The 14,596-nt window shown below is 42.3% G+C and overlaps 1 protein-coding gene across 1 annotated transcript; it reads right to left on the bottom strand.

Annotated features, from left to right (window-relative positions):
• Positions 1 to 397: 397 nt before the first annotated feature.
• onecutl (one cut domain, family member, like) lies at positions 398 to 9,364 on the bottom strand (the record flags this gene model as incomplete). Its single annotated transcript, XM_083760560.1, has 2 exons — positions 398 to 708; positions 8,314 to 9,364. The coding sequence occupies 2 exons, from the start codon at positions 9,362 to 9,364 to the stop codon at positions 398 to 400; spliced, it is 1,362 nt and encodes a 453-aa protein (XP_083616686.1).
• Positions 9,365 to 14,596: the final 5,232 nt, after the last annotated feature.

The following is a 14,596-nucleotide window of genomic DNA, read 5'->3' as shown; positions in this document are numbered from 1 at the left end:
GACTTTAGATTTGAAGGTACATCAAAATATTCTTCCTCCTGATTTGCAATACCCTCATGATCTCTAATCTACATAATCAAAATAATGAGATGGTGTCTGTGTAAGGGTGTGACTCTTCAAGTCAAATCAACTATGCACCCTTGACTATACAATGTAGGACCTCATATCCTACAATTATATCATTCTGGGTATCGCCCCCTTCCATTTCAAGGGGGAGATCAACTTTGGTTTGAAAAAATGCTTCAAGATACTTCATAAAAACTTCAATATTAGCCGCCTCGGTCGCTCCCTGATAACGAGGAGGACATTATTTCGGCTGATCTCTGCCCAGACCAGTCTATGTGCCCCCTTGCTCCCTCAGCACCTTCCCGTGTTGCATCTCCAGCGTGTTCTTCCATCAGGCCGTGCTGCAGGACACAGCGGAGGATGAGACGCTGGAGCCCGAGGAGCCAGTGGAGGAGGGACGGCCCTCTTCTGCCCACTTGTTGATGTTGCGGCGGCGGGCATTCATGAAGAAATTGCTAACGGTGGAGAGCTCCAAGCCCAGCTGCTGGGAGATGGTGATCTGCAGGTCTTTGGCTGGTCGGTGGTTCTCCCTGAAGATGGCCAAGAGGGTACGTCGCTGCAGGTCAGTGAACACCAGCCTGGTGCGTTTGGGGCCCTGGTTGCGCTCTAGCTTGCTCTGCTCCTGCTCCTTCCGCTTGCAGGCTGAGGGCAGATGGGGAAATAAAATGGAATCAAATAAATAAATACAATTCAGGGGGGTGGATTGGTTAGCTAACAGACTGTAGCATAACTAGGACAAATGGATTAGCTAAGAGAAAGGGGATTTGTTGAAAGAAAACAGATTAGCTAAGCAACTTTGATTAGTTAAAAGAGGTGAATCAGCGACTTGTTTCATTGCACAGTAAAGGAATTAAGATGTTCACGCGATCACATCTTATTGCCAGTGAGCTGCTGTGGCCTACTTGGATAAACTAGATAACTAGGCTCAGCTAAATCTCCAATGTTATCACCAGGGTCTTTATACACAATGGTTGTGTATAGACAATATAAAACCTTATACTCACACAATTAATATATCTTAGAAGAGCTAATTATAGATGATAAATGGCCCCTTTCTCCATTGAATAAGTGCACGAAACTAATGCAATAAGTATTCATATTTTCTTTTCTTTTTTTACAGTTACAGTATGTCATATAAATTAAATCTATGAAATAAGGTGGCATTTACTAAATGATCCACTCTTTATCCTTTTATTATTTTGCATTTCCCACTGAATTAAATAAGAAAGTGCAACAACTAGTATACAAATTAGAAAATCAAATAACTATTGTATGTACTTTTTATAAATTGTCCCGATGCCAAAGTTTTAAAACTCAGCCAATTTTAGTGAATAACCAGCAATTGTGAAAAATACTTTCACGGTATTCATGTAGCCAAGACTGATTATGTTCATAATTCAAGAATCAGTTCCTTGAGGAAAATCTACAATATACAGCATTGTGGATGAGATGAGATTTGGGAATGAGATGTTTTGAAATCAGACTATGTTCATTGTTGAACCTACCACCCCTCCTGTTGTGGTCATTGCTCCTCACCACATACACGCTCAGGGGTTCTCAAACACTTTCATGCTAGGGCTATAATAAATAAATTACACTGTAGGAGCATCTAAAATGGTGAGATAATCCTTTCTTTTCAAGAACCCCCAAATTGTCATAGACTCTGGCTGCAGGCCACCTAACGAGAAATTGCTTTAAAAAAGCTACAACCTCTACAGAGCTTCATGGTGTGTTGTGAACTTGTAGATCTACTATTTCTTTTAAAACATTAAAAATTAACAAATATTTAGAAAAGCATTCCTAATCTACAAGCTCACAACGTGTCGCAATGCGATGCATTGTGAGATTCTACAGGCTATTTTTGAAAATGTTCGAAGTATATGTATACACATATGTGTTAAGAAATGTATTTCCTGTCCTGTTATGAGTATTGTAAGAAAATGAAACATACTGGGTGATAACAAGGGAATATATTGGGTAAAATATGGTTGAATATTTAACCCCGAAATGTTGTGTACGGAAAATATGTTTTGTTTTGTTTTGTGTATAGTTTAACCATGGTAATTCATTTTCTGTTCACAAGGTTTGATCATAGAGGGAGCTGTGGTGAAAAGTTATAGCAATAGTTCCAGGAAGTGATGTACCAGGAACATCTATAAAAGTACAGGAAGTGAGGTGGTCAGGGATTCTATTTTAGGTATCAAAAAGCGTATAGCGGTGGTTTGTGAAAGAGGCTCTTTTAAGGCTAAAAACCAGAATCAGACCTTGTTAAACCACTGAGTAGTTTGACCGAAGAACTTTGTGAAGGGGAAGAAAGGAAGTTTGGTCGAACATTTCTGACGGTTTAAGCTCTGAACCAATTCAGAGCTTTTGGACAAAGGAACCTGCTGTGGCCTCCTGTCTTGAAGGATGAGTAATATATATTTTCCCGTTTTGAGCAATGCAAATTTTGATTACTTGATTATTGGAAAATAGAAGATCTACAATGTTTTGGTTCGACTACTTTTAGATTACTTTAACTTTTTTGATACTTGACTCATTGGAGTAATTTCAAATTACTTTGCGTCGCGGGACTTTAAAAATCTGAATTTGAACATTATCATTTGTTTTTTGAAATCTTGATTGTTCATTTGAATAGATTTTTGTTTGATCCATTCAGATAAAAATGTTATGGTGTATGTGTGTGTGTGTGTGTGTGTGTGTGTGTGTGTGTGTGTGTGTGTGTGTGTGTGTGTGTGTGTGTGTGTGTGTGTGTGTGTGTGTGTGTGTGTATGTATGTATGTATGTATGTATATATATATATATATATATATATATATATATATATATATATATATATATATATATATATATATATATATATATATATATATATATATATAATTTCAGTCTGATGTGAGCTAATATGCAGTGTTCTAGACTTCTATGGTTCTCTTTATGTATATATATCTGAGACTGTATTTAGTATTTCTGCAGTGAACACAACCTTCCGAAATGCAACTCTGGCCATTTACTGGCCATGGTACCCTTAAGAACAAGAGTGTAGGCAAGAGTATATGATGCCTAAATGCACCATGAATCATGAATACATTAATATGTTGGAATAAGGAATATATTATTTCTATATTTTGGAGGATTTTCGTACTTTATTGGATAGTACAGTGAAGAGTGACAGGAAAAGAGAGACACACGGCAAAGGCCATAAGGCTAGGGAATCGAACCCACAACTTGCATTAGAGCCTATTTGGTCTAATAAGCCTAACCACTACACCATCAGTGCCCCTGTAAATGAGGAATTCCTAACAGCTAGTAGCTCAATGTCTGCAATGCCTTTGCTGCACTTTTTACTAATTTTGTAATAATGACTAGCAATTACGATCGATTCAGTTCGATTCAGTTTTCTCATAAAAACAATAACTAAAAAACAAAAATGGCAAACTGGTTCAGTAGGTTTTAGGTCATTCACAGTGGTTTTTAGTATTGCATAGGGGTCAATAATATAACTATTACATGATGCTGCCTATTGCCTAGGTTACCAAAATGTCAACTTTGCCAGGACCATTACACCACCTCTAAAGTTACAGAAAACACAATACCAATCTCTGTCTCTGTGTACAAACGCATCCTCTTCTCTCTCTCTCTCTCTCTCTCTCTCTAGCTCTCTCTGTCTCCTCCACTTCCCCTCTGCCTAGCCTTAGTAGACACTTCAACATCATTAGTTTCTCATAAAAGTCATTTACATGTGGCGGCGAGAGTGAGTGATAATCACTTTAGGGAGAACTAATTTATTTTCTATTAAAGGGGGTTACGTCAGATGTGAGTGAAATGAGCAGAGTCGGCAGAGTGTTTAGAAACCCTAAGTGGACTAAAACATATTTGGGCGACTCGTGTAATTAACCAAATGCACACTTTTAGAGGTTTCAATCAGCAATGTGTGGTGGCATTTTTCTGGCTTTTAAATGTAAGCATTGGTGTACATGCACACACACTTAAATACTTTCTCTATCTCTCTCTCTCGCTCGCACGCACACACACACACACACACGCACACAGGAACAGGAACATAACAGGAACACGCACACAGGAACAGGAACATACACACGCACGCACGCATGCATGCACGAACACACACACACACACACACATGCGCGCGCATACACACGCACAACAAGGCTATATACCTTTGGTCCCAAAGCAGCACTGAGACGTTCAATTGATTGGCTTATATCTCCCCATTGAGAAACATCTCACACACTGCTGTGCACTGATACTGATGTTTACTGTATGACGAGCACCTCAGTAGCTAGCAACCACATAGTGGCAAATATCTCTCATCAGTAGAGCACTTGAGAAATAAGTGTGACCTTAATGCCGTCCTTTCCACACCAGTGCCATCATCATCACAAAGAGCATCACGTATGAAACTGCTACAGAGCACCATATAGCATTGATTGCTTTGACAACCACCTGCATTTCTGACTGAAACTCATACATTGATAAATCACATAAATAAATCTCATGTTAATTCCCGGTGTATATTCACTTCCAATCACCATCTGAAGGAAGCAGTTGACTAGAGGATGCAATCTTGTCAACTTGATAGTGCAGAGGAGCCGTTTGCTTTAATAGACATCTAGGCCTACAGCTCATTTGCATTTCTGAGAGGTATCGAACCATGTCTCATTAAATCCAAACAGTCCAAGATGTCAGAAATATCAAATATGTCAATATTTTAACATTATATAGATTATAATAATATAATTTCTTATATTCCAAGTGTTGCATTTTTCACAGTGAATACATGCACCTTCCCGGCTGCACCTGTATTGGAGAAGTGTGCAGAAGGCATTCTATGGCGCACTCACTGCTACAGTACATGTAGTAATGAAAGGAGTGACATGATAGCGGTGGTTAGCTTGCTTGTACCATGGATTTATGGGCTGATGGAGGAGTCAGGATGCCCGACCACTCTTTTTCCTCCGCCCCTCCGTCCCTCCTGTGCCTCCCAATCCTTACCGACGATCATAACGCCGACCATTAAGTAAATGCTTCCTTATGCTGTAATCATGTGTAAAAGGCTCACAATTACCATGCTATAAATCCCTGGCACTCGGGCTACTCCTGGAGACATAAATATTCCCCTATAGGGTTCTTATGATCGTGGGAACAGCCCCTAATCATGATGTATGCCCCTGTCTCGTGTTGCTGAAACGTGATCGAAAGCCCTTTCCCTACCCCCCGGCGTCTGAACCTACATCCCCCCTCACCCCCCCTCACAGCCTGCCCCCCCTCCTTTCCCCCCCAAACATCCCCACCACCCCTCCAGCCCCAGCCCACCCCCTGCTGATTTCTTGGGCCAGGGGCTGATAGAAATTATTGATTAAATCTGTGCAGCTCAGACTCCTCGACCCACAGAGGCTGGTTAACCCTTTCAGCACCAGAGTGGGGGAGCTGCTAGAACCAGATAAAGAATAAATAAATAAATAAATCAACTGTGTTTGTTTGGGGAGGACCAAGCTGTTAAGGCCATATTTGGTTGTTTACGATTCCTGATATGCATAATGCTGTCCTCTGTGACCTTTGAGCTTTGTTAAGCGAATGTGAACTGTATGCAGCAATGGATGGGTCTTTGTGGCTTTCATTACTATGGGGGATGGGGGGTGCATGCAGTGCAGCCGACACATAAACCACATTGACCTTTCTTATTCATTTAGACCTTTAGTCAAGGGCTTCAGCCATCATCTTTAAAGTTATAGTCCCTGATCCCCCTCCTCTCGACTTAAAGTGTTGGAGCACGGCTGTGTGGTCTTTATCCCGCTTTGCCTGCCTCCTTCTTGGGCTAAATCCTGATTGCCTACTCCACACAGCCTAAGGTCGGGCTGAAGATGCATCTCATATACAGTGCAATCCAATAGAGAGCATAACCATCACAAACCACATACTGCAGATAAATCCAAGGGATCACCTCCTGCTCTGTGTAACTACTGTACAGTGTCTTCGCATAGAGACATGTAGGCTATGAAAATAAAATGACAACTAAACGTCTATAATTATGTTGACTGCATTTGCCTCAGATGCTCTGCACAGCAGCCCTCAATACTGGACAGATAGCAGGGAAATATCATAACAGATTATTGCTGGCTGACACTGTCATGTTGAGGGGTATGGTATGTGTTTAAGCGAGTGGTGCATTAGGGAGGATCATCTTAAAACTCTCTGCGTAAAGCAGAGAGTGCTTGAGTTATCTTCAGACTAGGGAGCACAGGGCACTCTGCATTCTAATTCCAGTCTCGATTTGCCGATGCGGCCGAGGTGTGTGTGGGCAAGGCGTGCTGCTCTTTCCCATGGAAATCAATAGAGACTTGTAATTAAACAAAAGGGGGTTGGCCAGGGGAAGAGGAAAAAAACCCTCTTGGAAAGTAGGTTATGTAGAAAAGTGCCGAGCTGTCCAAATTGTGGCTTTGCCAAGAACTAAAATATGCAAGTTTAGGCCATATGGGAGTGAGAGAAAAGCATTGTCAAATGTTAGTATATATGCTGGTAATACATTCTCTGCATAGGGCTCTTAATGTTTTATGAGCATGATTGATCTGCTGCTTAGATTTTTAGTGGTCGGTTGTTAAAAAATGTCTGTCACGACAAATAAGCTAAAAGGATATTTAAAAAAGCATTCCAGTCAAGATAAAGACAAAAAAGGTAACATTCACTTCTATTCTGCAAAATGGAAACGGGTATGCACCTTGAATACACTGCATAAAGACTGCAGCTGCACAACAGTGCCCATAAACCAGCGGTCTTTAAAGAAACATTTCTACACAATTACAGTATCTCCAAGCTTAATTCGTCACTTCGTAACTGGTTTGGGTGTGATTGGTGTAACACTTTGTTGAACGGAGGTTGTACACATGTGCTCTGAGAGCCGAACAATCAAAGATCAATAATTGTGAGGGGATTGCAAGAGTGCACAATCATTACCTATGAACCCTATTGTGCTGTTGGGCTTAATCAGTTGAGCTGCTGACAGAGAGCGAAAAGCAGTGATCAACTGGGCTGGCTTATACACACGTACTGCTCACAGACCCCCACAGTGAGCAGCCCACTTGCAGAAACACACAGACACACTCCCCTCTGCTCATCTCATATTACTGTGTTCACTTGGATCTCTTTCTGTGCCTCGTGTATCAGATGGGTTCTTGGTCCCAATGGAGGCACAACACTGTAACATTGCACTGTACACCGTGCTGTCTTGTCTTCAATCCATATCCCCCAAGAATATCAAATGTCAAGCAGCAGATTACATTCTGCCTTTAAAAAAAAGAAATCTTCTTCCTAGAAGTCAGTATGAATACTGCATGCTCTTCCACTTAACCAATCATTTACTCTGTTTTCCAATATTACAGAATATTGTAGAGAATGACTACAAAACAAAGTGTATAGTAGCCTACCTTTGTGTAAAACAACAGAAACTAATTCATTTTTAGCCTAGCATTAATTGCTTCTGTGACGATGTTGATAAGAAATGTCTGCTGAATGCTCAATCTCAATTTACATCAACTGCCGTGCCAAGTCAACTTCAGCCAAGCCCAGAGCAGATATAAATCACTGTGTGAATCAATCAGTGGCTCCAGAATGGCACATCTGCACAAATTATTTTGTGGACTGGAAAGCGATTAAATTTCCAACTGCTGCCCATGCTGATCTTCATGGTTCATTTAAGAAGAGGGCAAATGTCTGTGGCTCTTTTGATTAGAGCTACTGTACAGATCAATAGGGGCAGTGTGTGAGCAAAGTAAACAAAGGACTGGACATATGGCCTGTTCTGTCTGGACTGTCCTCGATGTATGCCTGAGTTCCTTCTAGTGTTTAAGATTATGCCAGATAGTGGCATGAACTGGGGAAATATCAATAGGATTGTTTAGATTTTCCTCAAATCCTGACCTGAGCAGCATACTGAACTCAGAGAAGAGAATTTTGTGGTGCTTGGGGAAAACAAGGTGTGTGTGGGTTTGTGTATGTGTTTTTTATTTTGATCATATTTTAGTGTCTGTGCACGCACACACAGTCACATACGTGTGTGTGTGTGTGTGTGTGTGTGTGTGTGTGTGTGTGTGTGTGTGTGTGTGTGTGTGTGTGTGTGTGTGTGTGTGTGTGCGTGCCTGCGTGTGCACGTGCGAGCATGCATGTGCATGTGCGCAGTAGTTGTGCATGGGTGTGCGTGAGTAGACAGAGAGCGAAGGCAGATCTTACCCTCCAGCCGGAGTGAGGCCATCCTTTGAAACTCGGGCTCCTGGAGCCAGCGGGACATCCTCTTGAAGGTCTCGCGGCCGGACTTGAGCTTGCCCCAGGGCTTGGGGTTCCTCAGGAGGTCAGACAGTGTGCCCTGTGACCTACACAGGACCCTCTCTGCAAAGATGGCCTGAGGGATGCTGTACCTCTTCAGCTCAGTGATGATCCTCTGGGCCACGTCTCTGGTGTTGATCTCCTCTCCTCCTCCAACGCCACTGGCACTGCCAGGTTGCACGTTGGGCAACATGCCCTCGCTGGGTGAAGACGAGGCTGAGGAGGATGAGTGTAGATGCTCCCCCATCTTGGAGGCCTGCTGGCCAGGGTGGTGGTGAGGCTGGTAGTGCTGGCTGTAGAGGTGGGGATGGTGGCCCGGTACGTGTTGGTGGGCGTCCATTTTGTTCAGCTGATGGCCCACCGAAGCATCACCTCCTCCAAGACCGGGCGGGGACATCTCCCGGGCAAAATCTGATGTCCGACAGAAGATGTTCCCTCCGTGCACTTCGTACCCACCAGGAAGCATCTGGCCCCCACTGCCATTGGGGCTGTTTCCCAGGCTCCCATAACCATGCATGGATGAGCCCAAGCCTGAGCCGGTGGAGGGTGGGGATAGACTCTGGGACATAGCCAGATCCTTGCCATATGGGTTATAGAAGTTGCCACTGAGGCCTCGGTCCTCACGCATCAGGGTGAAGCTCCCAATGACGTTACTGACCGGCAGGCAAGGATGGTGGTGATGGTGGTGGAATTTGTCATCAAAGGGCTGAAGAGGGGTGAGGGTGGTGTAGGTGCTACCACAGCTGGATGGAGCATCCCCGCCATAGCCCAGCGCTGACATGGAGTGGTCAAAGCCTGGTGGACGATGTTCTGGCTCTAGGGACATGGTGGGCCCCCCTAGGGAGGGCCTGGGGAAAGCAGCTGAAATATCCCGAGCATGTAGCATGGGCCTGCCATCCTGGCCATGTGCCAGCTCCGAGTGGCTGTGGAGGGACATTTCCCCTAGACTCCCATCCATTTTTTCAAAAAGAAAATCCCCCAAAAAATGTGTTTCTTGGCTGAAAATGTCCTTTTTATTATTATTGTTGTTGTTATTTAAAGCGTTCTTGTTATTGTTGCTCAACAGCCAGGCTAACCGTCTGGAAGGTCTCTTGTTACACGGGAGTATGGATTTATTGATCAGTGAATTAATTGATTTCCTGGCTTATGGGGTGTCTAATTAATTATCTGATAAAGTTAAGTAGTGTCTTCAAACTCCCTCGAAGTCCAGTAAAATGAGTGTGCAACAGTAGAAACGAGTGGGAACCTCTCAACTATCACATTATTTTCATTTGTGCAACAACACTCCTTGCCTCTCTCTCTGGTGCTGAACGGTGTTCTTCGGCAGATGCCTTGCTTTTGTGCCTGCATGAGACAAGATACGCGGAATTAGCCTGGTGCTCTTAAAGTATCGTTATAGACAAAGAAAGCAGTTCAATAACCTTGTCTGTGGGCTAAACCATTAATTGCAGGCATAACTCACAAACAATGGGAATTGCAATATCTAGACAAATCAGGCGGATTCCGCTGAACGCACGAGAGAAAAAAGCAAACGCCGGTGTCTTCAAACACGTAAATAAAAGCACACACTTGGTCACAGACTGTTTTCTCGTTTCATGCAAAGTTGTTAATACTGAATTAGCCAAGCTCTGCACGTTAACGAAGAGGCTCAACACACATAGGCTACGCTACTCATCATGCAACGAGCGTTGACGGCGCTTTAACGAAAAAAAAACAAAGCATGCATGGAATTATAGGGACATAATAATACAGACAGAAAACACTATAAACGTATATTGATGTGTTTATAGCAAGACGCCTACCTTTATAATCCACTTATTTGAGCGCATCCGCGGTTGTTGTCCGTCCTGAGCATCGCTTGTCTCCGGCCAGCAGCCTTTCTGTCTGTCTGTGACTGTGTCCGTCCGTCTGTCCGCCCGTCCGCGCAGAATCACACAATGTGTCCGGTGCACTGAGGGATGATGCTACATTCAACAAAAGCACACGGTTACCCACACAACGTCCTCCCTGCGTCCTCTGCTCCCTTATTTTGTAATAATAGGCCTACTGTGTTAAAATGTCCAGCTCTAGACTCGCTTTCTTCACCTAGTAGCTCTGCTCTTTTTCTTTCATTATCTCGTGAGATTTTCCTCCTCCTCCTCTTCTCTCTCTGCCTGCCACTTCATCGATTTCGCCAGCAACTCTTTTCTCCACTCCTCCTCCCCCCTCTCACACTCGCTGCCTTCGGTACGTCACGGGCTTAAAAATCTGACAGATGTGCAATGAAATTCCAACTCCCAATTAACCCTTTCGCTTCGGCCAGCGTCTCCTGGGAGGGGGCAGGGTTTGACCACAGAGGTGAAGATGCACCCTTTCTCACAGCCCCAAAACTTATATGCTTGTCTTTAGTTTATCTGACTGTACTATAGCTGATAACAGTATTTATGAATTCTGTGTAGCCTGCAACATCCTGGTCATTTTGATCTGTGCTTGGCTGTTTGTTACATTTGATCAATGGCATGCGCCATCACCCACACTGCAGATAGCCTACAGATTTAGTAGACTGGTGTGTTATATAAATATTTTCATTGCTCTTAAAATTAGTTCACATCATGGGCTATTTGCTTTATTATTACTGTTGGTGTCCACCTACGGTGCTATATAGCCTATATCATTTGGGGAGGTTAATTTAAATTGGACATGGTGAGATAATAAAAACTGTAGGTGAATATGTAATTATGAGCCAGTGGGCTAATTGACTATATGTAAACAATATTTACATATTGGTATAGGCATGCATATACGTGTCCTCTGTAGAATATATGAATTCCTACATTTTGTCCGCTAGAGAGCGATTTTTATTCTAGTCAATCATTTTTATGTATTTTCATGTTGTTGTTTTTTCCCATTGTATTTTGGTGATTTAGTACAATTGTTAATCCAACCTTTTTGACATGCTGTCAAGTGACACGCTTGCAACTGATTCATTTAGCTAACCTCTTAATCAGCACTCAGACCACGGTTGAGCAGGCCCATTGACAACAGATTGCGCACACTCCAATCTGCAGTCCCCTAAACAAGATCAATGAGGCCATTCGTTTAAATGCGACCTTTTTACATAAGATACTCGACCTATTGCAGCTATTTGGCACCAGCTTTTCATTTTAACACGGTGCTTATCGGAGTCCTATATTTGTGTGTGCGTGCGTGCGTGTGTGCATACGTATACGTGTGTGTGTGTGTGTGTGTGTGTGTGTGTGTGTGTGTGTGTGTGTGTGTGTGTGTGTGTGTGTGTGTGTGTGTGTGTGTGTGTGTGTGTGTGTGTGTGTGTGTGTGTGTGTGTGTGTGTGTGTGTGTGTGTGTGTGTGTGTGTGTGTGTGTGTGTGTGTGTGTTTGCGCGTGCGTGCTTTGGCCTATGTCAGAGACAGAGATTTGGGAGTTAAGAAAGGGTTGGTTGGTACGCATACTAATAATATCTAACTGTCAGTTTATTTTTCAGAGATGAGCAATTCTGGCGTTTGAAAAAAAGGAAAAAGAGAGATGCAGTGTGCGGTGTGGGACCGCTGCCTTCCCGGAGCAGATGCTGCCCTATCGATCCGCGCCGCGAAAAGCCAAGATGGAGAGATACACGTATGGATAGCAAGTAGCTGGAGGTAAAATGGTCAGCGGCCACAGAGCGGAAAAAAAGGTCCTTTTGGAGGTCGGGGTGAAAGTTCACCTTCTGTGGCTTGAAAATTCGAGAAGGCAGACTGACATCCGAGATAGAATATCCCCCCAGACATACACATCGGTTCACAACTTTGGGCACACAGACACAGTAATCCTAAAATGTTAAATTAAGTCTGAATTAAATTAACTATGCAATTTGTACACTCTCGGAGTTACAGATTGATAAATTAACACATGTTACTGGTGTGGACATATAATCTCGCACCATTGAGGCATTCCAGTTTTTGTCGAGACGAATCTATAGGATAACAAGCCCTGTGTTTTCTCTCCCCGGGACAGTGAGTGGACGTGCTGTGAATATTGGTCTAATGTAGGCTACGTGGTGCAACAAATAAACGGACCTGCACGGAGCTGTGTTGCAGAACACCAAATTACACGTGGGGCATAAAACAAACTGTCAATACATTATTTATTTCAGCCTATATACCATCAACAATACTCTCTAAATAGCTAAAATGCAATAATTTATTGGAAATGATAATGACATGGTGCATTGGATACATAGTGGCGTTCCAGGTTGGTTCCTGATTGAAATATCGACTGGCGACATCATCTCCACTTGAATCCTTCACTGAAGAAAGGCATTTCATTTCGAACATTTCAGGACCAAGAACAGTTCCTCCACGGAGCAATGTATCTCGAGGAATTCCTTCAGCCTAAACTGTGTGTGTGTGTGTGTGTGTGTGTGTGTGTGTGTGTGTGTGTGTGTGTGTGTGTGTGTGTGTGTGTGTGTGTGTGTGTGTGTGTGTGTGTGTGTGTGTGTGTGTGTGTGTGTGTGTGTGTGTGTGTGTGTGTGTGTGTGTGTGTGTGTGTGTGTGTGTGTGTGTGTGTGTGTGTGTGAGAGTGAATGAGTGAGATGGGGGGATAGTACATGGGGTGTAAATTCAGGCTAATGCAGATATTAACTTATTTTTATGTTTATTCTCTGATTAGATACAAATGTATAGGCTATACTATAGCCTACTTCCAAAATGTCATGATGTCTGTCAAACCGAGTTCTGAGCATCCCACAGTCCCAGTGTGTGTGTGTGTGTGTGTGTGTGTGTGTGTGTGTGTGTGTGTGTGTGTGTGTGTGTGTGTGTGTGTGTGTGTGTGTGTGTGTGTGTGTGTGTGTGTGTGTGTGTGTGTGTGTGTGTGTGTGTGTGTGTGTGTGATTTATTCCTTGAATTGAAAAGTATGTCCGCAGATCTAAAAGGTCATAAAATTAGCTTGTAGATTGACTATTTATCCCATAAGCCAGGAAATCAATTAATTCACTGATGAAAGAGATTTGGTGGGGAAAAGGCGGTCCAAGTACACTTGGAACATAAGTTGCTATCAGGTCCATTTTACTGGGGTTTAAGTGGTTAAAGAGGATATCAGATTAATTTTCAAAGCATAATTTATTAGTCTAGCTGCATATGGGACAACTTGTATAACTTCGACTTTATACTTTGAACTCAACACGTGTTAATTGGAAAAAACACGCTCGTAATTCAAGTGCGTGTAGTTTATTGCAATTTATAACACATGTGGGAGGGAGGTCCAAACAGTCCGTGCATGCATGTGTTGAAAATATATTATTTTTCTACTGTAAATGAATGTCCACTATACATACGGCGCCTTACATCATAGGTAGGCCTACAGTAGGCCTATAGTTCAGAAAGTGGTTGAAAATACACATTAAATTCCTCAGTGTTAATCTACAAATGGGTCCAAATTATGTTTCTTATAATTGCAGGTTGTGCATGCCATTGCTTTTAACATGTGATGGGAAAATGTGTGCAATATTTTGAAATACGAGCTTTTTTATATAGGAAATGCAGTATAGTCTACAAATACAGACAAACACACATTATTTCAATTATCGTTTATTTCACATAATACATTTACAATAAAGACAATAAATCCTGTTGCTGGCAATCTGTTTCAGACTATCTATAAGACATTGTGGCGAGTTGTCAGCACTCGGGCTTTGACGTGTAGGCCTGATTATAGCAAATAATTACAGTGGTTACATCTGTTAGGCTAAAGGATATATTTGTTGAGTCATTTTTGTTCTACATTGACACAAGCAAGACAGTAAGCCTATAACAGGGCGAAACAAACCAGGCTTATGTTTTACAGACAGAGAGAGACATGCTGTTAAATGTACATATCCATATGGGACGTGGTAGATGTGTGATTCTTACCTGATGCCAGACTTGATTCAGACCTGATGCCAATTTATATTAAACGTTCACTTCAATATTTTAGAGGTGGTTCGTATAAGAAATATAATAATAATAATAATTATTATTATTTTATTTTTTATTATTTTATTATTATTATTAGTAGTAGTAGCAGGTATAGTAGTAGCAGGTATAAGTATAATCATCAATAACGTTTGTAAAAGCTTATTTCAACATACCCTTTTTTAAATAGCTCGAGGATTTATAATTTCCGTCTTGGTTGTGTTTTCAATACTGTTTTAAAGACAAAAATAAAAGCTTTCAAATTAAGC

Source organism: Protomyctophum parallelum (genome assembly GCF_964188405.1).
Source record: "Protomyctophum parallelum genome assembly, chromosome: 3".
Taxonomy (NCBI): Eukaryota; Metazoa; Chordata; class Actinopteri; order Myctophiformes; family Myctophidae; genus Protomyctophum; species Protomyctophum parallelum.
Note: the sequence above shows the minus strand (reverse complement) of the source record. Positions and strands in the feature narration are given on the sequence as shown.